The 25,000-nt window shown below is 38.5% G+C and overlaps 4 protein-coding genes across 6 annotated transcripts in view; 3 read left to right on the forward strand and 1 right to left on the reverse strand.

Moving 5' to 3' along the window:
- Window positions 1–13,848, reverse strand: part of LOC138026730 (ATP-dependent RNA helicase TDRD9-like) — a 53,443-nt gene extending 39,595 nt beyond the window's left edge. The window contains exons 1-9 of one of the 2 annotated variants that reach the window (XM_068874182.1): window positions 13,584–13,848; window positions 12,137–13,432; window positions 9,691–9,992; window positions 8,125–8,205; window positions 6,290–6,445; window positions 4,209–4,318; window positions 3,373–3,419; window positions 2,841–2,898; window positions 634–718 (exon numbers count right to left, since the gene is read on the reverse strand). In XM_068874182.1, the coding sequence (XP_068730283.1) occupies window positions 634–718; window positions 2,841–2,898; window positions 3,373–3,419; window positions 4,209–4,318; window positions 6,290–6,445; window positions 8,125–8,205; window positions 9,691–9,992; window positions 12,137–12,329 (1,032 nt within the window). In that variant the 5' untranslated portion in view covers window positions 12,330–13,432; window positions 13,584–13,848. The remainder of the gene's footprint in view (window positions 1–633; window positions 719–2,840; window positions 2,899–3,372; window positions 3,420–4,208; window positions 4,319–6,289; window positions 6,446–8,124; window positions 8,206–9,690; window positions 9,993–12,136; window positions 13,433–13,583) is intronic. The other variant, XM_068874181.1, reaches the window with a different exon arrangement.
- A 153-nt stretch (window positions 13,849–14,001) lies between these two features.
- Window positions 14,002–19,580, forward strand: LOC138026098 (CDK-activating kinase assembly factor MAT1-like). Of its 2 annotated transcripts, none has more exons than XM_068873295.1 (8): window positions 14,002–14,240; window positions 14,419–14,571; window positions 15,157–15,242; window positions 16,559–16,662; window positions 17,104–17,244; window positions 17,929–18,039; window positions 18,808–18,920; window positions 19,379–19,580. In XM_068873295.1, the coding sequence occupies exons 1-8, from the start codon at window positions 14,149–14,151 to the stop codon at window positions 19,500–19,502; spliced, it is 924 nt and encodes a 307-aa protein (XP_068729396.1). In that variant the 5' UTR covers window positions 14,002–14,148; the 3' UTR covers window positions 19,503–19,580. The 2 variants fall into 2 exon arrangements, with proteins under 2 accessions (XP_068729396.1, XP_068729397.1); XM_068873296.1 differs by lacking the exon at window positions 15,157–15,242 and adding an exon at window positions 15,032–15,066 and having other exon boundaries at window positions 14,012–14,240.
- Window positions 19,581–20,476: 896 nt separating this feature from the next.
- Window positions 20,477–22,409, forward strand: LOC138026099 (perlucin-like protein). Its single transcript, XM_068873297.1, has 2 exons — window positions 20,477–20,845; window positions 21,911–22,409. Exons 1-2 carry the CDS (start codon window positions 20,626–20,628, stop codon window positions 22,342–22,344), a joined length of 654 nt encoding a protein of 217 aa, XP_068729398.1. The 5' UTR covers window positions 20,477–20,625; the 3' UTR covers window positions 22,345–22,409.
- Window positions 22,410–23,811: 1,402 nt separating this feature from the next.
- LOC138025532 (CDK-activating kinase assembly factor MAT1-like) overlaps window positions 23,812–25,000 on the forward strand; it is a 4,797-nt gene continuing 3,608 nt past the window's right edge. Inside the window, exons 1-2 of the mRNA XM_068872729.1 lie at window positions 23,812–23,823; window positions 24,613–24,753. Of these exons, the coding sequence (XP_068728830.1) occupies window positions 23,812–23,823; window positions 24,613–24,753 (153 nt within the window). The remainder of the gene's footprint in view (window positions 23,824–24,612; window positions 24,754–25,000) is intronic.

Here is a 25,000-nt window from a genome sequence, read left to right on the forward strand (position 1 = left end):
ACAACCCAGCTAATTACAACTAGCTGTAATGCTGTCATTGTCACTGTATATACCAGTTGTCATGAGGACACCTACATAATTATGCTTATGATATCTAATCATTATATTAGACTACAAGAAAGGGTTTAACTGGGTAAAATTTGTATTTTATTTGAAACCAAAGTGCATGAATTGCTGAATTTTGATCAGTTTAATTTGTTCAAGGAACTGGCATTTTAAGCTGAGTTCATTGGTAATTCCCTCCGTCTACCCTCTTGTAAATGGTTACATACATGTCAATGTGACAGATGCCTGCTCCCTTCTCCTTTCTGCAAAGGGATTCATGGCTAGGTTGAAACAATTTGCTAGCTAAGGGAAGCTGTCTTCATCCACAAGATGGTTGCCAAGAGAAGAACCCCCTGCAACTTTTTCACCCATTGTCCACTTTGTATCACAATAATTATTATTAACCAATGAAACAACCATAACAAGGATAAAAATTAATGATAGACGAATCAACACATCAATTTTATAAATACATCACTTGCATTTTGATCACTGTCAAAAAAAGAACCAAATTTTTAATACCCCCACTTTTGCTTTATGTACATGTAGTAACTGTGTGTGCAAGATCATGGCGAGTGTTTATTTCACCTTTCTAAATCCCTCTTGAGGCTTCTTGAAAACATCTCCTTGCTCAAGAGTGGTTATTTTGGAATGTAATGGCAGGATCCACAACCTGTATTCAATAGAGAAGGAAAAAAATGTATAATGCAGACTAGACTTGATTCCAGGGTTTGTGAAATTACTATGGGTAATCAAATGGTGACAAGTTAAATTATTTGATTTTGGACAAAACGCAAGTGAAATTATTCCCTAACCCTGAAGTACATGTATGCACATGTATTATGACTAAGCTACCGGTAATCATGTTTTTGAAGTTCATTTTTAATGAAGACAGTACATGAAGACAATACATGTTTCAGATGAGACATCATCCATTGTCAGTTGTACAGTAAGAAATAAAATGAAAATACTGACTGAAATTGAGACAAACTGGCTTAACTTCTAAATCCCCAGGAGATTCTCACTCCAAACGTAAACAAAATGCATATTTACAGAATTTAAGGCACACAAGATGGATAAATTGACTTCTTTTGGGATGATTCCAGAATAGCCAAAAATGGAACATTTGAAATAAGGGTTCTCTTGAAAAATGTTTTATTTCTAGAATAAAAAGAATTCTGCTCCCAATAAAAGGGTGAACAGTAGATGGTTTCCATTGCCGTATTCACAGGATTATGCCTAACTTTTGAGATAAGTTTTTTTGGTGTGAAATCTGTATGTGTGTGTAGCCTGTGGGCTGGATGATTCTTGGCAGGAAACTTCAAAATAAATGAGACGACGCCATGACTCCCTAAGGTCATATCCAGACTATTACATGCATGTACCGTAAATTTATTCTCATGTTATCTCTCCCAAAACCATTCTTCTCTCAGAATGCATATTCTTTTAGAAAATGTCATACCAGTTACATGTACATGTCTGTATTCTGTTAATATGACAGTTCTGTGTCACAAAAATGGAAGTGGAAGACAAGAGAGGAAAAGGAAAGCCAAAACAGAGATATCAGGAAAGATCTAAGGGATAAAGGACTTGAAGGCAATGAGAGGAGAATTGAAAGGGAAGGGACTCCTCCTCTGTTTCCCCTCGGGCGGAACCAGAGGTGAATAAATCTGATAATCCCAAGTGAAAGGCCGATAAAATGCTTATTTTACACATTGGTGAGCTTTTCTAGAAAATGCACTGTTGCTTGAGATGTCGGTAAAACAGCTTGATGAAGATTTGTAAAGAAACAAATATATGTAGTCTCTAGGGACTTGAATTACATCCATGTGCATGCAAAATTGCAAAAACCAAATTTTCATGGTCTGAGTTGAATATTTAAGTGTAACTTGCCTCGTGTCGTAATTTGCACTGTGGATGTAATATAAAACTGCAGGGCCCGGTTCCTTGAAAGCCGATTAACTTAATCCAGGATTGGTGTAAACTTTTGTTTCACGTTTTCAACTTTTTGGTGAAAGTTTCTTTTGCTTATTATTGTTTTTCAAGATTGACGTCTTCTCATGAAAAGTTCTGCCGAAAATCTGCGTTGAACAGCATTTGGGAGTAGAGAAATAAACTGCTTGGTTAATTTTTAATCTTAGATTAGCGTTAATCGGCTTTTGAGGAACTGGGCCCAGGGGAATAACTCAATTAATGAACAAAGGAAACCGAGCCATGTGGCAAATCAGTGAGTGGGAGTGAGACTTCACAGATTTTACTCCGTCTAACACCAGACTATTTTACTCATCAACGGGCGGTGTCCTAGGGCATTTGAGGTGTCAATGGCTAAATACAAGACCTGAAAGGAATAGACAGAATTCTCACACAAAAAAATCACCCTTTGCCTGTGTAATAGAACTTTTACATATAGGTAATGTTACAGCCTCCTCAATATCCAGCGAGAAAGAGACTTCAAAATGCATGGTCCTTTAGAGAATAAGCCTCATAATTATGATCTCTCCAAACCTGCTTAATCAAACCCAACCAACGTGTCAATTGATCAACAACTCAGCAAATGCATTGGCCAACATTCGACTGACTGTTGGTCAACTATTGGTAATTGCGAAGAAGAGCTCCCCAAAAAACCTGTCAGCCGACAGTTGACCGACAGGTTACCGACAGGTTTTTTGGAGAGCTCTTCTTCACAATTACCCAACTATCGGTCAACTGTTGGCCAACGCATCAGTCATCAAAGATCTTTGAAGTTCCTAGAAGTTGTTACAACCTCAACTATACTTGTCAAACAAAGTCCTTACATGCGATCTGAGCACATGTCTTCCAAAAGTTGATCCAAGAGTTTGATTTCAAATTCACCTGAGGATGCACATATAATGGAAAAACTTAATTAATTTAAAGACGGTTCTGACTCTTTAAGTTGTTTAGGTTACAATGACAGCAATAAAAACAAAATGGTTTAAACAATAATTTATTATGTCCCACTGAATATAATTAACTTTCGAAGTAACACAAGAAGCAGTATTTGGTATGCAAGTGTTTTGAATGACTTCGAAAGTTAATTATATTCAGTGGGACATAAATAATATTATTTCTCCAATTGTGATGCAAGATTCAGAACTTTAGCTTCAAAATGCCTCCCTTTTCATACATGATGCATTGGTCGACAGTCAATATATTGGGCAGATCTGATGATGATTTGTTACTGGAGTTGTTTCATACAAGCAATGACCTGTATTATTTATCATAAGCAACAAATCTGCTACAGGTAGTTCTTTTGAACGAAAAATTTTGTCAGAAACAAAAATTCTGTCAGAGACAAAATATACTAACCAGGGAGGAAAACAAGAACTGTTCCACGATCCAGTGGCACCCCTTGCCTATGGAATAACAAAATAATAAAGTAAAAAATTGTAATTGGGCAGAGATAAAGTAGTACTTCAGTTCAAGTAGTTTTTTGTGTTAACAAAAATAATAGTTATTAGAGAATAATTATTTCCAAATACATGTAAATAGATTTCTATCATTACTGTAGATAAACAGAGGTCACGTCCAAAAACGTTAAAGTGAAAAAGTCTACTGGTATTTCATACATGTAATTGCTTAAAATTAATTTTATAAAGAGATTTTGTTATTACCATCAGTTTTTGAAATTTTACATGGAAGCTTGCAAGGTGTTCAAATGGTCACAATTGCAGATACTGGTAGAAAACAGATCTACTGTAACATTAGAAACATTATTATAATAATATACTAGTCTTTACTAACTGTGTCCAGATGATTTAGATTGGGGTAATTTTGTTTTTGGGACAATTTTTAATTTCTTGATCAACTTTGCGCAATTTTACGTACACAGTAATATGGCCGTTAGTGACAATTTGCAGTCTCACTGCTAATTAGAATTCATATTTATTTTAAGTGTTTAGTTGGTCGGTTTCAAATGTACTAAATGTTCTGTCAGATCTTACAGTGTGTCGTCTATTAAAAGTTCTTCGATTTTAGCTTCCATTAGTTCCCATCTTCTTCTCTTCTTTTACACTGTGAGATTATCTGCAATCACTCTCCCAGAACCTCACACCATTTTTTTGCAATCTGCCATATTGCTTCCGTGTCTCTGATCAATGACTGCCTTCTATCGAACAGAAAGCAGGCTTAATTAAGTACTGTACCTTAATGACTTGGTTTTTTCTAACTCATCCAGGTGGCAAATGAGGTGTCCTACAAGTTCATAGCCAACTTTATCAACGCCTGGCTCCTCGGGAATGATATCAGGAAGCATCTGCAAGCAACATAAAATTTTCTTCAATCAACAGAAGACATTTTGCAAAACCATACATGTAGCTAAAGTATATTAACTCCAATGCAAAAACAGAAAAATGAAGCTGACTGAATCAAAGTAATGACAAATGTACTAATCCAATATCTAATGTATAATGATTATAAAATCTAAAGTTACAAAATTTAATCAAGCCTTTATTCAACGAGGGTATCTGCAGCGGTTCAAATTACTTTTCTCCTTGGTTCTAAATTTTTTAAACCAGTTCAATTTTGATTTTCCTTGTTTCAGATTATGATAACGAATACTAGACAAATTGAACTTGTTTGAAAAATTGTAAACCAAGAAAAAAATTGAACTACAACATAGATCTACAGTACATATAATAGGCCTTATACTCTAATAAACTTGTGGCCCTCAGTCTACAGAGAATCTAAAAATGCTATACTTATATAAAGCTTTACATCAGCGTTGTAAAACGTAGTTAATGGAGTGTGACTCATTAGAGCTATCCCCTATACGTTACGTTATTTCCTAAACATTACACAATGCAAATGAGACATGAATGGACTCCTATATTCATGGCATCTGACAGGATGCGGCGATGCAGATCCGCATAATTCCCTAAAATCCGCATCCTCCGCATAATTACGATATTTTCTGCATAAAACTGAAGAAATACCTGATATTAGTGATAAAGCGGCTGCTTACCACCCTCACAAACACAAAAGCCAAAGAGATTGACTAAAACGCTTATTTTCCTGAACATTGAAGAAAATACGCCATTTCGTTCGCAAGATGAAAGTTCGTAAGCAGTTTCCACTCATTTTTCGGGAATGAGCCTGGACTCTAGTTAAACCGTTTTCATAACATACCCTAGGCTCGAAATTTTTAAAAAAGCTACAAGGTATGAAAATTTAGCCACAAGTTATAGTAGGAAATTAAATTGCATCATTTTGTAACTCTGGTGAACTTTGGTAAAGTAGGGACAATCATTGCGATGAAGTTGTACAAAACAAAGAGCCCGCAATACGTATGTGTAAAAAACCGCTGAAAATGGTGAAATTATGATCGAGGGAATGGATCGTGGTTCAACCACATCACAATTTTGCTCCATATCTCAAAATTGAAATAAAATTCATGACAAGAAACAGAATATTTTTTAATCGCTTTATTTCTTTTAGCAAAAGTTTCGGCCAAATGTCCATTACTAACCCTTTTATTTTAACGGTGAATGCTGGTCGAAAATTGGCGACTCGGCCAGATATCTTAATTGCAAAGGGAAAAAGCGACTGTATTGGTTGGAATTTCGAGTCCTGATTTATCATAAGCATGTAAATACATTGGACGGGCCTAATTATTAGTTCTATTAATGTTCAAATTTCCGCATAATCCGGTGTAATTTCCGCATAATCAACGCATGTTTACACATAATATGGCCAAAAATTTCCGCATAATCTCTAATTTTTTTCCGCACCCTATCAGAAGCCCTGTGTATTTATCCTTCATCTAGATTGGCGAAAAGCAACAACTATCCCCATTTGCCTCGCACGGGTCGCCTCGTGCATCAGGGAGATAATCTCAGGCTTTTAGTCATGCTACGAAAGTCGTCTGTCATGCTGCTCGTGGAACGGTGTTCCTCCCTTTTACCCCAATGTTGTCGCTTGCGTTTTGTTATTGTAATATAATACCCGTGGGAACTACAACATTAATATATTAAATAATCCATAAAAATTAATAATAAACGGATAAAAATAACAAAAATACATAATCATAACCACACTAGTAGATATAGTGGAGAATAAATTGGTTTCTTTCATTTACACAACTACACCAGTATACAGAAAACAAAAGAAAAATTTCCTTCTATGCACATTTTAAGTCATAGTCACACACGCTTCGCCTCATGGGCTATTGACCCGTAGCCCTTGTGGGCTTTGGGTCTAATTGTTAATTATCTGTGCTTTAACTTACACCAATATCTTTAAGATCCTCCAAGTAACATTCGACTACATGAAAGGAGTTTCCCTCTACAGAAACCACTGGAGCACCCTCTACTTTGCCCCTCACTGGCACAGCAAAATACATGGAGAATAAGTCACTTTGAATTGTCGCTGACATCAGCACAACCTACATGTACGAGATACAAAATTAATGATGTAAAACTAACTGAAATAAATAGGGTGAGATATTTTCAGCCTCTAGGCTTTAACAACAAGATGCACTCAGCTTAGTGAATTTAGTACAGTGTATTCTCCTCATCATGCAAAGATGAAAGACATGTGGTAGCCTAAAAGCAACTTTATATTATTCTGTAGTCAATACAATCGGGTCTCTATAAACTTTCTGAAATCTAAATTTGCTTCGTCTCTGACCTCAGACCGACAAAAATTATATTTCTCATCCAGAACTCTTTTAAGAACTATTTTCAGTTACTGCCTTAAAATAAATTAATATCATGTTTATCCATCTGCACACAAACAACATTATAAGGCCTGGTTTTCACTAGCGACGCAAGCATATTAAGCACAAGCAACACACGCAGGCGCATTTACTTGTTGTTAATTAGTGTCTATTGTTCGAACAAAAGGCTCTAATGAACCAACAAACTACTGAGTTTGCATAAGCTTCTTCTGTTTATGCATGCCTCAATAGTGAAAACCAGGCTTAATGCTACACCATGCCAGTACTTACCATCAGCTCCCCATGCTATTAGCCAATATCGAAAATACCATAACAATCTTCGTTTGTCCCTCCAAAATTTTGCATTTTTATAAGCGTTGTTTTTATTTCCTCTTGGGGCTTACAATGGTCCCAAGAGAAACTGGAAACAATGCTTATGCAAAATTTTGGAGGGACAAACAAAGAGTATCTACTACGAAAATCAACAATCTGTGGAATGGGTGGTAATTTACGTGTCTCTGCCGCCCACTTTCGCTTGTAAAAAATTCAAATTCTTAAGATGTATTAGCAGAACTTAGCGCTTATTGAAGGCTCTTTAATCGTGGAAAAGCTCTTGGAGAAGACTTGAGAATGAAGAGTACACAAGACATTATCGAAAAAGGGGAAGATTTCACTCCAGGTTTCTTTATGGGAAGTTTTTCTGCAATTGTCATAGAAAACAGAGATAAATTTTGAAATGTATTTTTCCATGAGTACACCTTAATTAAGCCCGTGGGAAAGGAATTTCATCAAAATGTTTAACAAAAGTGGGCGGGGCAGTGACTTGGTAATTCCGGCCCATTCCACAGATTGGTGGTTTTCGTAGTATGGTAGAGCAGTTTTCAAATAAGTGTCGTAAAACCAAAACCAAAGTAATTACTTTGGCCAATCAAAAAGGACAGAGACAATTCAGTAAACCAATCAAAACTCGAAGTAATTACACGTAGCCGACACAAAGCACGAGAAAATGTGCACGCGCAAGCCACGATTGATTTTGGTTTCACTTCTGACTGGTCGAAAAAATGGCGCGAGAACTTTGAACCAATCACTGAGTGAAGTAATCATAAACCAAAGCAATCCACTAATATAATAAAATTAATTTCGACACTCAATTGAAAACCACACTATTTTTGAACACTGGCTAATTGGTATGGTACGTGTACGTGTCAGTGTATCATGTTCGCAAATAATAAAATTTCCATCTTCTTGAGCTTCATTGATTCTTTAAAAAACTTTCAATCCGATAACAAAGACAAGAATACAAATCACAATCAGAGAATTCAAAGAAAAAAAGGAGAAAACTTTGTTCTCCCAGAGAAGTCTTAAGGTCAGTTACGAATTGAAATACGTCATTTTTATTAATGCACCTTCACATGTCTGGAGTTTGTTCGAAGCAGTTTCTTCACCACCAGTAAGCAGAAATCCGTGCTTTGATCACGTTCATGTACCTAAAGATACAAACCCATGATTAGTTTGTTTACGTGTACCTAAAAAAAAAAATCAGAAGGTCACTGATCTTCTTCAACCTGATAGCAAATCTCACTGAAAGTGAGCTTGAGATATTTGTGCAAGAAAGTCTGACACAGAGAAAAATAATCAGTATACTTGAAAGCTTAAAGTGAAATAAAAGAGAAGACCCTCTTAAATTAAGCCATGAGGGATTGAACAGGAAATAAATCTGACTGAACTACTGGTTGACACTAGATAAAAACACTTATACCCCAACGTTTACATAAGGAAATTGAAAGTGCACCATTGAGGAAGACCACTTGCAAGCAATACATCTGAAATACTCCTTTCACTACACTTTCAATTTCTCAACCACAGGCACGAAAATTACGAACAGTTCTATGATTATAATGCATTTTCACAAAGCAATGTCAAGTTTGTTTTTATTTACAGAACACTTCTTATCCTGTTACAAAGTCATCATTATGTAATAAATACCACACTGCAAGGGAAGGGCTTTCTTATTGAGTGTTTCATAAAGCGGGGTGTTTATCAGAAAACATTGATTTGAAAAAGGCACCTATACAGGAGAGTGTGCAAAAAAAAACAAAAATAATCTGTTGATAAAGGTAAAGTATTACTTTACCTTTATCAACAGATTATTTTTGGTTTTTTTTTTTGCCCACTCTCCTATACAGGAACCTTTGTCAAATCAATATTTTCTGATAAACACCCCGCTTTATGAAACACTCACTAAACCACAGTACAGGTGTAAGAAAGACATTGGAGTTGGCATTTCAAGTGTAAGCCCTTACTCAGACCAGGGATGTCAACAAGGGCCAAAACCGCCAGCTAGTATTAGCCATCTTCAGCAGGCCACTTTCCTCTCTTTTTACCACAAGCCAAGATAAAAAATCTTACACTTGTTAAATGATCATCCAAGAAACTTTTAAACACTCTTCTCCCAGTTTTGAGTGGAATTGACGGCACATTTCACAAGGATTAAACAAAGGAATCATGACAAAACTGCCCACCCTCAGTCATTTGTGCGAATGGTGTGGAATGTCTGGAACATTGAACTGAATAGTTCCCAGTCTTGCACTTAATCTGATTTAGCAACATGGCATCCACACCGAAGAGGCTTGCCCTAATAAGAACATTTAATCCATCCTCAGTCAAGTGAGCCAAGCTCACTTTCATGGCCACCTACTTTAACATTATAAGCCGTCTACTCTCAAATTTGTTGACAGCCCTGCTCAGAAGAAAGGCGCACAAAACGTTGTCTTGCATGTCTTTTCAAACTTGTAATGATTGATTTACTGTACCTCAATAATTGATAAAAACCAAATTTTCATGAAACTTCAATTCCCAACAATGTGGCACTACAATGTTTTTACAAACTAAGTTCAATCACCCTTTCGATCTTATTAGATCACTCACTGACTGTATAAGTGTTTAAAAACAACCCTTGCTTCAATCTGTACCTCATCTAGAATAACATGAGTATACTGGTTCATATTTTTGGATTGAATCAGTTTGTTCAGCAACACATCAGTTGTAACAAATGACAGGCGAGTATCCTCACTGACGCACTTGTCTCGTCCAATCTGGTATCCAACTAAGCTACCCTGAGTCCAACCTCTTTCCTGACACACCCGCTTGGAAATGCTGACTGCCGCAATACGTCTAGGCTGCGTAACAATGATGTTACAATACCGTTGGTTCTTGGCATACTCATCCAGAATGTACTGGGGAACTTGGGTGGTTTTACCACTGCCCGTAGCCCCTAAGAAAGAGAAATGAAAGCAGCTTATGATGAAGTAACACTGCAGATAACAATAATAATATTATTATTGAGGAAATTAACTTACGAGAGAGGCAGTGAGGTCTTTTAACCCAAATTACCACACTTTTCCCAGGATGATCTTACACCGATATTTCCCCCATAGTAGCAGGTCATAACAAAATTAATGACCAAGGGTCCTTGAGGTTTACTGTCCAATGCTCACACATGTAGCACTCTTGTCAGTATCCTACCGGTGCCTAGCAGTGTTGTCTTCTGCAGAAGTGCAGGGCTTACCTTAATCCCTTGCCAGTCTATTCATTTAAATAACAATAGTAATAATAATAATAATAATAATAATAATAATAATAATAATAATAATAATATATTATTAATATTATTATCATCATTATTATTATCATTATTATTATTATAATAAATAAGCTACGGTTTACACTGGCCATGGCTTACGTAAGACCAGAACATCCCGTTTAAATGGTACAAAATCGAAGTTTGCGGCTTACTATATCCGCAGCTAGCTCAAGCCGTGGCTTATCCCGGCCTAGGGGTTTTAGGCTAGCAGGAAGTCTGGGCTATAATAACAAAACAAGTGCATGCAAAGGAGCCACTCACGGCTTGACCAAGCCACGGACATTGCTTGAGTATGTTTATACGAACACTTTCATGTCCAAGGTAAGCCGCGGCCAAAATAAGCACAGTTTGCTCCTGTCCATTCGCCTGAGAAATATGTCAAGCGCAAGCAACAAATCATGTATTACCAAAGAAAAAGATTCAGCGAAAAAGCGAATGTGGAGTGCCCAGGAAGAGAAACAGCTTCTCACTATTTGTAGTGGTATAATTGAAATTGCTAAGCAACTTGATAATTGCGTCACTTCAGCCAGTGTAAGTTCTGCAGCACACCGCAAGTGTTTGTTCACGACTTCAATGGATCGATACTGGATTACATAGTTTAATAATTTTTCTTCACTTGTTTGCTTACTCAAGCCATTTTATCTTGTGATGTCGCAAATTTTGACTCACAATTAATTACCCCAAAACGAAGCATCAAGATAAATTACGTCATCATTGGACCAGTTGGCCACGAACTTAGCTGCGAACCATTTATACCAGCATTTCGCGTCTTATGTAAGCCGCACTTGTATAAATGGCCCAGTTTCGCATCTTATGTAAGCCACGGCCAGTGTAAGCCCGGCTTATTTTCCCTCGTATAAACAGCCCTAATATCCCTGGCCAGGACCCGAACCCGGACCACTTGATCCAGACATTGACAATAACAAAATTGTTTTTTCATATCTTAAAAAAATAAGACTGTTATGCTGATGTAAAAACCTAATGTCAGGGCTCGAAATTAACGAAAAAATCCAGTCGCAATTTGCGACAAGATACGAAAATTTAGTCCCAATTTCACAAATTTTAGTCGCGAAATCGCCGCGTTGCGTTGTGTTGTCAGCGGTTTAGCAAAAAAAATACGAGCCCGTAATACTTGTGTGTAAAGAAACCGCTGAAAATGGCGAATGATCGAAGGAATAGAGTTGTACTCGTAACATCCCGGCTAAATTACTCAACAGAAATTTCACAGCGAGAAACAAAATAATTTTGTCATTTATTTATTTTAGCAAAAGTAGCAGCAAAGTGGCAACTGCTAACCCTTTTGTTTCGAAAGAGCGAAGGTGACAACAAGTCGCAAAATTGCGACTTCTCCAGATATTTTAGTCGCTAAGGGAAAAATTTAGTGGCAAATGCGACTGTATTGGTCGCAATTTCGAGCCCTGAATGTGCTAATAGATGAGGATGAGAAAATAGAATCTGAATCTCCCTCATTTTCCCTTAATTCTCACTATCTTTATCCTCTTGCTTCTACGTTTAACGGCCCACCTTCACCCGACAGACCTACTCGCAGAGGCATCTTTTTTCTTGTACATGTATTTACTGGTATGACAACAGCAGGAAAAGTCACCAGGGAAAATTTTGTTGTTTATAAAGGTCAGAAAAGATGTGAAAAACAGATGACTCCAGAACCTCATTATTACTTCATTTGTTACACTGATTTACAAATTTTTGTTCAAAATTACACGTAAAGAAAAATGTTCATAAAGTATAACTTATTCATTAATATTGTAACACACCTTGTATAACAGTCACAGAATTGCTTTCAATGGTATCCACAATTTGCTGACGATAAGCAGTGATTGGAAGGTCTGGAGAATATGTGTGATCAAACGAGTAATTATCAAAAATGTGCGAGGCCTCTTCTTCTCTTAAAGCAGCTGGCACTTCATCGGAAGCTCCCTGAGGGGGATTGTTTTCTAGTTGATCCATCTCATCATAAAGATCTTCCAACTTAGGGCCAGTTGAACAGTAACCACCAATATATGAAGGTGTGGTCGGTGGGCTAAAAAGACATGAACATACAGTGTAGCTGCAAGGCTATGCTCTAAAGAAAATTTCGTGGAGCCCTTCGGGCTCCCAAGCAGTTCAGCTGGGGTGCCCAGCCCTCCAAGTTGGTCGCCCGAATTAATTAATTATTTATTTAATTAATTATCTGAGATCAGCAACGCAGGAAGATCTTCATCCATCTCTCTCTCTCAACAAAACATTGCTGCTACTGCTCTGGTGATCGTCAAACTCGCTAGTGCAAGAAAAACCCGCAACCCGTCAAATTTTTCACGCCATACTTGAGAAAGACGAGAAAAGTGACAATGCCACCAATGTTTTCAGGTTTAAAAGTGAAAAAGTAAAGATTGCGGCAGTTTTATGTAAAAACGTTTGGGTCTAATACAGGTAAACGTTTTTACTGGTTAGTTGGGTTAAAAATGAAGTTTCAAAATGTGAATCAATGCCGCTTGATTCACGTGGAGCTTTTGTGAAAACTGCCATGAAACAATTAAATCACTGCGACCGAAAAGGTATCAATTTTTTTTTTGAGCAAGTCATCTTGATTTGGACGAAAATCATTGCTACAGGACAGAACTTAAGTATTTTTTTCTTATATTATCAGTAAATGTTTTAACAGTGGAATGAGCTTTTTGTGGATGCGGTCAAAGCGCCAGTCACAGTGAACATTACATGTATTTGTTTAGGGGCACGCAATGGTTTGTCACGAACTACAGACAACGCGGGATTGCTCTGTTTCTAAAACAACAACAAATAACATGACATGATATTTGACTCCATTTGGTGGGTTCATGGGAATTCAGCGTTCAGCCTTCATATTTTATTACGATCATTGACAACCAAGGACTGACAATGGCTCAATTTGCGTTGAATCTGTTAAAAAACTTGAAAGGAGGGAAGCTACCCACAATGGCAATAAGGTTACGCTTTTTAATTGAGAATTTTGCCGCAAAATTATCTTGTCAGGTCTCAGGTCTTGTCTTCCCACGCAAATCCAAGGATATTCCCTCACACTGAGCTTGGGGTGCCTGTGCGATACACCAAAAAGAAGTGTTTGTAATTAAAAATTAAGCATGTGAGCTGAGCTTATCTTCGCTTGCGTTTCTTAGTTATAACATTAATATGAAAATATGGCCGTAGCTTTTCGTCACGTTTCAAAAGGACTTGTAATTACTTTACCTTTGCGTGGTTTTCTTCGGTAATTTGAACTCCTGGTGGAAGTCACTGCCTTCCTGCTGCAAAAACCGGCCAGTTATTCTCGCGTCTGTAATCTTGCTTGCCTTAGAGAGCGGTTTGAGACTGTAAAAGTCCTTGATCATATCAAGACTTATGTCCCCCATCGTGGATATAGCCTTTTTCTCTCTGCAAAAATTAGAAAATTTTCGGATGGTCTCACCAAAACACTTCACACATTCGGCGCCATTTGCGATGTATTGACCTCTTTAAAACAATTTATGATATGGCCAATGATAACCTCTGTACTATCCCAACCACCTAGGTACTTCATGTATCCCCTATTATAGTGTATTAAAATTATAATGTATTCCCAAGCGTATATTATAATACATGAAGTACTTACCAATCAAACAGCTCGTTGTAACGGGTAAGTGAGTCCGCGTTACATTCCTGCTCGCAGAGACGAGCACGTGCATTACAAGAGTGAAACTGTAGTTGTGGAGAAAATCGCGATAAGTTTCGGATAAACTAAAAAATACGCGGATAGTGATGAAAGATTCCATAGATAATGGACGATTGGCAGACCTGTCCAAGATGCAAGACAACCAAATACCGGAATCCTAAGTTGAAGCTTTTGGTTAACGTGTGTGGTCACAAATTGTAAGTTTTTAAATTTCATTGAGTCTAAGTTTCACGAGGAATTAGATGCATTTTGTACGTTTATTCAGATGTGCGACCAAGTGGTCTTGATTAATGTATTCTCTCGCCAAATCAAAAAATGTGTTTGTTTTGTGCGTTCCCAAGATCTTACAAAACTTACTTGTATGTATGTTGCTAGATGTGAGAACTGTGTGGAGGCATTATTCACCAGGCCTTCAGCAGCTTGTCCCGAGTGCAACACCGCTTTGAGACGGAATGACTTCAGGATCCAACAGTTCGAAGACCTTATAGTTGAGAAGGAGGTTGACATCAGGAAAAGGATCTTGAAGATGTGAGGGGAGAATTCCTTTGGGTCTCATTTAGGGCTGGGCACTGATGACTGGCAGTCCATTTTAGGTCATAATTTTTTTTGTTCAGCAGTAAGGATAACGACCTCCACCAGGTTTTAAACCAGCAATCCGCAAATAATATACTTCCAAAGTAGGCTCTTTATTGAGAGAATCGTGCAATTTGGAGAAAAGAATGAATAACCTCTAGCCCGTTCTGAAATGATGCCATGTCACAATATTAAGGTCCCTTTTTTTTTCAACTGTTGAAAACAATGCAGACATTAGGAGGGGTGGAAGTCAATGACTCACAGACTCATCGAGACCTAGTTTGATGTTAATTATAAGTATGGCTTAAAAATTTGCAACCCAAGCTACGTTCTTTTTTCTCAGATTGAGAATAGCATCGGAGTACGAATGATGATGGTAATAATTTCTGATTTTGTTTTTATTCTGTTCAACTAGATACTTCAAATCAGGCCTGCATGCTTGTATTGCAGGTGAATTTCATAGCTGTACAGTATCTCATGATATAAGTTACTAGTTCCAATTCCCTTATTTACAATAACCATTAATATTATTTACAACAGCTATAACAAACTTGAAGAAGATTTCCAGTCAGCCCCAGATCCGCTAAGAGCGTACAATGACTACTTGGAGGAAGTAGAGAGTATAAGTGAGGATTCCTACTTTTTTCTTTATTGTACGCAGGGTGGTGTAGTTTCTTTTAATTCAAAGTTGGTGGTTGGCAAGCAATAGTTACAATGGTTCTTGTTATTGGTGAATCCAAGGGAAGATTTTATTACCCTTAAAATAGCCTGATTTGATTGCTTCAGAAACCCTTCGAGTTAATCCAGCTGGTATGCCCGGGGGAGGTACTCCCTTATTTGGGCTATACGGGGACGTGCCGCTGGATAGGGTATGGTTTTTTGGCCTCGCTGTCCTAAACAGGGTATGCAATTTGACTTGCCTCTGTCCTAAACAGGTTAGAACCACTTTCTAGTAGATTTTGGTGATCAGGAAGTACATATGTCTGTGATCTTCCAGTTAATAGGTTTACCTTTAGGGAAGTAATGAGAGTGTAGTCTTCACGTACATCTGAGTTTTCCCCCGTGGGGGAAGTCAGTAGTCACATGACGGAATGAGAGAGCAATACTCTGTTGTGTTGGTGTATGATAGTGACTATGAGTGTTGTTCGAGTTTCTGGCCTTAGTGGCCCCCTTAGAAAATACAATGGGGAGCTACACCATTGAGCCCACTGTAAGTTCACATTATGCGCTATGCATGTCTTTTCTGGGACTAAAACTGGTTGTCAAGGAGATGTAGAATTTTAAATGTGGTAAATGAAGCAAGCCTTGTATAATCGGCTGTAGCTCAGGCATACACAAAAAGAAAGCGTGGGTTCTTTGACACACCTCAGATGTATTGAACAAATAATGCAAGAATGGGCACATGCTTTGTTGTATTATGGAAAAAAGGTGGGAAGGTCTAGCCAGTTTTAAGGCCTCTTGTGTTGGTCCATCTCGGTTAAACCCAGTGAAATATTATTAGTGCTCTTTAAACTTAGCCAACTGATTTGCAATCCAGTGGAAACATACACCTTAAAACAAAGTACCCAAACCCTCAGCGTACACTATACTACAGGCCATTAAAAAGGGGGATTTTGGAAAGAGCCATGTGATGCCTGCCTTTAGAGGATGACATTGAAAAATCTATTCCCTACGTGCCTTGACTTTGTTTGTTCTCTGTTCTGCTGCAAGACATTTTTCTCTATATTCTTGCTCCTCCCACCCCTCCATCAAAAACCATTTTACTTCATTCAACATTCAATTTGACTGGATATCATCTCATTAAATTTTGCAGCTTCCCCTAGGCTTTTAGTATAACACTTAAAAACACTTGTGTATGTCGAAAAACGCTTGAAAGTTTAAGAAATCATTTTTTAGTGTGAATTCCTGGATGTTTAAATTGTCTTTTTTTGCAATGATCTAGTTTGGAACCTTGCAAATGGACAAGATGTGGAGGAGACAAAGAGACAGATCGAAAGATACAAGAGAGACAATGAATCTCTGATTCGAAAAAATAATTTTAAACTGGTGAGCTAACAAAGAACTCTTGGTTCATTTCTCTTGTCAAATGGCATTTCCTCTAGTTGCATCTATTTTCCATAAAAAATAATAATTGATTTGAATCAGACTTTTTTCTTTCATCGTTGTAGAACTAGATAAGTGTAAATCAGTTTTGTGTCTTTTCCGTTTTGATAACTGCCCAGTGATCTCCTTTACCCTGTGTTAGGAAAGGTAGAATAATAATGCTATAAGCAGGTAAAAGAACACAAAGCCTCTCATATGTCAGTTGATTAACTTTCACACATGCCTTATCCCTGTTCCCCTACAGTCTTTTGAAAAGCATTCAGCACTCTTGAGTTTGGGCTGCCTGTGAATAAATTTGTTGCACAAAGAATAAGTATGCTACCTGTGACACCCCTCTGACAAATAAAGGTTCTGTTGCTATTTTTAGCAGTTCTTGTCTTATAGGGCAGAGAGGAAGCTATGATTACTTCACAAATCGAGGAAGAAGAACGACTCACGGAGCTCCGACGCACACAGGCAGCTTTGTTAGAAAAGCAAGAAAAAAATGACAAAAAGAAAGAAAACGAGCAATTTCTTGACAGCCTGGTAATATCAGTAAAACGTTTGAGTTTGATTGGTTTTTCCCCATTACTAGCTTCTGTCCGTGCAAATGCACTCAGTGTATGATATGCTCTTTGGATAGGTCTATGATGCTTGCATAAGGTGCCCTTGTGTTTTTATCCCATATTCCTATGTCTATGTTCCATTGACTTGTCATGGAAAAGAGGCATTTATCCAATTACCGTTTTGGCTTTTTTCCTCGTTGAAACCGTACCGTAGTCCCAGTTACATAAATCCTTTTTCCAACAGTCCTGTCCAATGGCCTATCGGCCTTTCTATGACCTTTGATTTGGGATCTCGCTATGACACTATCATTTTCCATTTGTCCTGTGCATGGCTTGCCACGTGAAAGGTCGCATTGCATCGTTGACGACAGATCGAAATCTCACAAGAAGTAGTACGTAAAAGTAAATGGATGCTGACCTAAATAACCCAAGTCCCCCATCTTTTTCAGTCACCCCGCGAAGAGAGTGCCTGCTCGCAGAATGTGACTTAGGCTGCAGTTTGTCTACGAAGAAGCATCCGAGTTGGTAACCTTCATTTTTGAAGTGGCTGCTGTGTCCACAATCCCACCATGTAATAGTAATAACTGAACGTTGGGTCACCTCGGTGCTACAATCAAAACCATGTTATTCTATGACTTATGACTTTTTTTTTATTTGTCCGTAGACTAAAGGAGAACGCCCCCTAGAAGACATAGTAGCTGAACATGCTAGTAAACTACAGAAGAAATCTTTATTGTTTGGTGGAAGCAACACTCAGCTGTCCTCGCTACAAAAGGTAACCGTAGAGCTCGCTTGATATTCCATTCGTTTTTCAATTAAGTGAATATGAAGTTTGCGCAACAACAAATATAACTTAGCGCTGTGGTAAGTATTTCGGGATTATTCCGTCTTGCTCACCTTGTACAAGACGGGCAAACTATCCTGTGACTGACTGGCTGGCTACGAACGTTTTTAAAATAAAATAGAAGACGATTGGTTCATTGTTATATGCTCTAAAATTTGCAGATTTCAGGTCGTTGTTTTGTGGTCTTCTGCGCTTTAACTTCTCGTTGTCTTTAAATCTTTCGCTTTAGCCATTCAGAGGTGACTTGTCTTGTCTGCGTGTACTTTCCCGCGCTTTCTGCAGGTACCATGAATGTTCTGGTCTTTGTGATTGGTTCAATCAACCGTGTGCATTTTTGTGATTGGCTGAAGTCTTTTTGAGGCGTGTTTGCGATTGGCTTACCTAGGTAAGTCCGGCGATTTAAGGCGTTTCCTTAAGGATACAAATTTGACTTTCAAAATATACAAGGAACAATCCCCAGAAACTGTCATTGACAATCCGTATAGATGGTTTTCACCTGACGTCACAGCAGTCATGTTGGTGCACAGAACAATAGAGAAGAAAAGTCTTATGGGAATTTGACTCTATTATAATGCAAAACATGAGTCATAATTTGCTATTGTTTTGTGCACCAAAATGGCCGTCTCGTCACGTGATTGAAAACCATCTAAAGTTCGAACCGTTTCAGTAAATTCCATTTTTAATTCTTTCACCTCCCAGGAGACGATCGCTCCTTTGCCTTCCACCGAGGGCTCCAAGTTCGTGTACATTGCTCCACAAGTGAGAAATGATGGTCCAACTGCTCCTGACATGGAAGTGTTAGCGACGAGAGGGTAATTGCATTTAAAGGCTTCCATAACCCTATTTACTCGATTAAACGCCGTAATAAAATGAATCTTTTAGGTTAAGGCAAATATATTCAGTGGTTTGCTCGAATAAAAGCTCCATTGTTGTCATATTCTTATCAAGGCGGCCCTGAATATAGGTTACGCCTCATCAATGCATCGCTTACTCAAAGCATTCTCTACTAAAGAGCTGTATGTGTGTTTTTAGAAAAAGGACCACGTAATTTAATCTGGACAATCTGAACCAGGTTCCAGTTCTTTTCAGTTAGTAAATAGGGAGGTGAAGTTTTATAGTTTTAGTAAAAAAAATTAGTGCAACAGTGTAACTATGACTGCAGCAGAGAGTAAATACGATTTCATTACTTTACGATTAAAAAAAAAAAAAAAAAGCAATCCCTACCCTCTCCTCCCTTGTTTTCTCACAGTCTACTTTTAATCATGCTTAGGTACCTCAGGCACATTCGCAGTACAACAGACGCTGAAAGAGCCGGTGGTTTCTCCTCTGAGCTGGCCTGTGGTAGAGCAATCCAAGAGGCTTTTGCAGGACTCTTTTTTGGCGTGGAACCGTAGCTCTTCGTGTTTCTATTTTGTCTACATAACGGCGTTTGAATTAACAGCGCACTATTAAACTGCTTTGTTCTTTTCCATTGAGTCGTTCGCATGATTACATACCATGTTTTAAACGTGTTAGCGGTGAACGAATTAGCGTGTTCGTGTGCCCATTCGTGAAAGATAAATACATACTATAGTTGACGGCTACCAAAAACGAAACACAATCAGTGGAACGACACAACAATAACAACTTGTAAAAATCCGAGAACAAGAAGCTGAACCAAGGTCTAACAGGATCAAATTCAACGAGTGGTCAGAACGGGTCTCGAACCCGGTATCTCCGAATCTCAAAGAAATCGCTCACGCCTCTGGACAGTACTGCCTCCATTAGAGCGACTGAAAGAAAAAGAAGATAATTGCTTTTTCCCTTTGCTACGCCTTCTCGACATTGTTTTCTACAGCCTTTAAACACTTGGATCGGCCAAAATGTATTCAATTTTTTCCATTGATCAAGTCTAAGCACCCATTTTAAATGGCACTGATAATTCAATAGAACACTCGTGCAAGTTCACACTTCTTGACTGCCCGTTTAATCCTCGCTACTTTAAATAACACTCTCTTGTTAGGAGACCGTCTAAATTTTGAGTTGAGCGTAAAAGTTTATTGATTGATAAACGTTTTTGTGCGATTTGAGCCTAAAAATGTGAAAGGTTCTTTGTTCGATGTAAATTAATACCTACGGGGTGCTACTTTAAAAATTCCAAATAAAAACGTTCTGCTCAACTGACTTTCACTTTGGGTATGTTTAATGTCTGTCAAATTTATGTAATTTACTTAGAACAACATTTTTCTTTTTCGTCACCCTAAATGGCGACAAATGTTATAGTCAAAACGCTTAAAAAGCACGAAATGATCCCTAGCGCCTGCAGCTTTTTCCGAAAACACAACCAAGCCTGACCTTCCACTTGCGAGTGATTGCACAGTAAGCGAAACAAGTGAAAGTTCTTGTTCAATGGCATTAATGAGAGCATCACGTGTAATTCGGTCATCTGTATGTCTTAATTTAACGTGGCCTTCAAAGTGAGTCAGTCTTTCTGATTTCGCTATCAACCAAACAAGAGTATCGTGAAAATTACGGACAATGTTTTCCCGTAAGAGTTACGCGATGATTCTTTGCCTCCTGATTGGTTTTTCCAACAGTCAGCCGCCAAACTCGCGGCAAACACTCACTAAGTCAACTGATACCCAAGCAAAGCAGAATTTCGTAGTGAACAACAACTGCGGTCTCGCACAAAGCGATCGAGAAACTCTGGCTCTGATCAAATCTACAGTTGACGATATCGCTGCAAAAACCGGCAAAGGTATGTGTGACGAGTCATTAATTTTTCCAGTGAAGTCAACCAAAACACGACGTTGAAAGTTTAACGTTTCTGCGATTTGGTATGGGTCTTAATCGGCTTAGTTTTCAAGAAACCCCTGGAAAATCAAACTGTAGAGTTTTAAACATTGAATTTTGACCCTAATAACGCGCAATACTCGCCGCTGTAAGTTTAGCAGAATTGCGCAAACTATTTAACAATTAGACTCGTAGCCCGCAAGGGCTACGGGTCAATAGCCCATGAGGCGAAGCCGAATGGGCTATTGACCGGTGGTCCTTGAGGGCGAAGGGTCTAATTGTTTTAGTATCACCCAACTAGTCGGACAGAAAAGGCAATAATAAAGTTAGCAAATGCAAGTTGAAGAAATATTTATTTGAGAATAAAACGAAAGAAAGCGTCACCCTTTTCGCTACTCGAGGACTATTACTGATAGTCCTCTAGTAGCGTAGCCAATCAAAATTCAGCATTCGCATTAGTCCACTAGTTGGGTGATACTAATACGTAATATTCAGTGCTAATGAAAATTTTTTTTTCAAACTTGGGAAGTAAAAGTGTCAGTTCACCTCGTCTTTTACTCGTCAAGTGGTGGGGTGGTTTAATGCCACAAACAATACTAGTTTTAATCCAGAACCTTAAGAAATCGTGTTTGGCTTGTTCAAGCAAAGCCTTGCTGGGCATGGGGCTGCGAGAAAGTTTAACTATACCTTTTTTTTTACATGATGTATTACATCTCTTCAAACAAGCAAAAAGAGATTTGTTAATAAGATTAATTTTAAATACAAGGTTGAGAAATTTACACGATTCAATTTACTTTGTTCGCCCTCTTTGATCGATCGCTCACTTCTCGTGCATGTCAGTATGCGATTAGCTCCCTATTATATCCTGTTTTGGCTTGTATGTCAGATTATAAGTTGTATTTGTTTTCTTTTTCTTTTTATATGTATCTTGGTTTTCAAGTGTAAAGTAAACTTCTGTTATGTATTCAATAAAAATAAATTAATTAAAAAAATAAAATAAAGTGTCAGTGAGTCTTTTTTTCCTTAACAGGACCCACTTGTCCCACTGGTTGGGTTTCACATGGAAAGTCGTGCTACATCGTTATCGATATTCCAACCCTGGAGTGGAGCGCAGCGCGACGAAATTGTCAGAAGCTGGGAGGAGATCTCGCTAAAATCACCTCGGCCGCAGAAAATCAATTCATTTTCAACCTTATTTCCAACCAGACGACGGCCACTACCTGGGGAGCTTGGCTGGGTCTTCATCGGAAGGCAAATAATGCGTTCTACTGGGCAGATGACACTCCATTGACGGGTTATACCCCATGGGGAAGTAGTGAACCGAACAATCCAAAGGAGAGGTGTGGAAACATGTTTGGTCCCAGAGAAACAAGGAAGGAAAGGTGGAACGACCTATTCTGCAACCTGGATAAAAACTTCTTAGCCATAGCACCAGTGATTCTCTGCCAGAAGGCTGCTAACTAATGTTCTAAGTTTGGCGTGGAACGATTCTGTATGCAACTTGGCTAAAAATTAAATACATAACCTATTCTCCTGTCCAGTAATTCTGTGCCAGAAAGCTTTTAAATAGTATTCTCGTTTCAGCGTTATTTCCAATTTGGCTTGTACATGTAACTGCATGTAGATTTGGTACCGTTTATAGTTAGGTAACCTCTCAACAGTCTCTCAAGATAGCCATGTATGAGCTAACCAAAAAAAACAAAACAGAAAATGAAAAAGAAAAGATGAAATGGAGTTCTCTCAGTTTTGTAAAAAAGTGTACTTCCTCACCCAGGGACTAAAATGCAGAATTCGTGTCAGATTGAAGATCGGGACCTATTTTGCAATAAAACTCCCTGTTTGCCCAAGCCAACTAAGGATGAAGCGAGCGATACGTTGAGGCAGAAATTACACGTTAAAGTTCGCGTGGCGTTGCTTATATATGTTGTGATTTTGTGGTGCATATACATAAAAATATTGAAATTACACAGTTGAATTATTGACCATTTCATCGCGTTGCCCAACAAGATATATTCACGTTTTTTCTAGTTCGCTGTTAGCTATGAAGAAAAGCTAGTGTACAAGGGATGGTTGCCATCTATTTTGCCCGGCATTGATTTCATCAGCCGTTACTTATGCGCCAGCTCTCCAATGCATGTCATATGGAAGAAAATTTATTGTTGATCCGATGAATAATAAATTGTCTAAAGTAAATGGCATTTACTTAGGAAATGTGTTGTGATAGCACAACTAAGTTCCCTGCAAAAATAAAATCCACCACTCCCAGCTAACGATTGCAACGAAACCAAATGCGCCAAATGTCTATCGTAGTTTGTATAGGTAATCACATGATTTTCGGGAGCAATTAAGAAAAACTGATTCGAGTAAACTTTTTCAAAGACAAACTTTCCATGAGCCCGTAAGGCGAATGCAATTTGTAGTCCTCGGAAAAATTTACGAGTGCTTATTCAGTCTTCCAAATTGCACGAAAAAATTCATATGATCACTTATTAATAACAGCAGGTGGGCTTCTGATTATAGACGCGAAAAACTATCAATAAAGCCTGAAGCACACCTGAGCTATCAGCTTAGCAAAGTTTTATTCGTGACTGTTAGAGTAAGCAAGTTCCCCCAGTCTGCGGTGGTGTTTTCAGCGCTTTTGGTCACGCATGCCATCGGCGCCGAATAGTCAACATGTTGAAAAATTTTTGGCACGAGTGAACATTTTGAACAAGTGTGCGCGCGTGAAGAGCTATCTTACACCAGGACGCATGCGTAAAAGAAGTAAAGGCAAAATTTCTTCTCTATCTGATGATCTGGACTCTGGGTTAGTATATTGTTCTTTCCCTACCGTATCGACCATGTTTGAGAACGGTAAGCGTTTAAGCACAATAAGCGTGAGTCTTGGTGTAAGATGGAAAGGTGGCTCAGTTGGTTGAGCACCGGGCTGCCATGCGGGAGATCGTGAGTTCGACTCCGGCTGGACCAACACTCAGGGTCTTAACATAACTGAGGAGAAAGTGTTGCCTTTGTAATCACATCTGCAAAAGGTTAGACTTTCAAGTCTTCTCGGATAAGGACTGTAAACCGTAGGTCACGTCTCATAGCCCTTGTTAGAAATCAAATCGTATGAGACGTTAAAGAACCCACTCACTCACTATCCAAAAAGAGTAGGGGACGTTGTCCCCGGTGTTGTGGTCTGTCCTTATCCGGACGGGGGCATCTTTCACTTTCTAAATTAATTGTAAACTGCGTAACAAGAAGTATGGCCAGAGTCCCCCACAAAGCATTGTAAATTACTCCTGAAACGTCCCAAGGAAAGAGACTAATAACTTCACTTCACTTCACAACTTTTCGCGCACTTGGAAGAAATGTTCACCCGTGCGACCACTCGTGCCGAAAATTATTCGACATGTTGAATATTCGGCGCCGATGGCACGCGTGACGAACAGCGCTGAAAACGCCACCGCACAGTGGGGGAACTTGCTTATGGCAACAGTCACGAATGAAAGTTCTCTAAGCTGATAGCTCTAGCGTGCGACGGGATTAAGCAGAAGCAATGCTCGCGTCTCACTTAATCTGCTGCAAAAAATGCGCTATCCTGGGCTAATATTTGATTGAAAAGTATTCAGTACTCTTGAGTTTGGGCTGCCTGTGAATAAATTTGGTGCACAAAAAATAAGTATGCTACCTGTGACACCCCTCTGACAAATAAAGGTTCTGTTGCTATTTTTAGCAGTTCTTGTCTTATAGGGCAGAGAGGAAGCTATGATTACTTCACAAATCGAGGAAGAAGAGCAACTCACGGAGCTCCGACGCACACAGGCAGCTTTGTTAGAAAAGCAAGAAAAAAATGACAAAAAGAAAGAAAACGAGCAATTTCTTGACAGCCTGGTAATATCAGTAAAACGTTTGAGTTTGATTGATTTTTCCCCATTACTAGCTTCTGTCCGTGCAAATGCACTCAGTGTATGACATGCTCTTTGGATGGGTCCATGATGCTTGCATAAGGTGCCCTTGTGTTTTAATCCCATATTCCTAGGTCTATGTTCCATTGACTTGTCATGGAAAAGAGACATTTATCCAATTACCGTTTTGGCTTTTTTCCTCGTTGAAACCGTACCGTAGTCCCAGTTACATA

This window comes from Montipora capricornis, chromosome 12 (genome assembly GCF_036669925.1).
Source record: "Montipora capricornis isolate CH-2021 chromosome 12, ASM3666992v2, whole genome shotgun sequence".
Lineage (NCBI taxonomy): Eukaryota > Metazoa > Cnidaria > Anthozoa > Scleractinia > Acroporidae > Montipora > Montipora capricornis.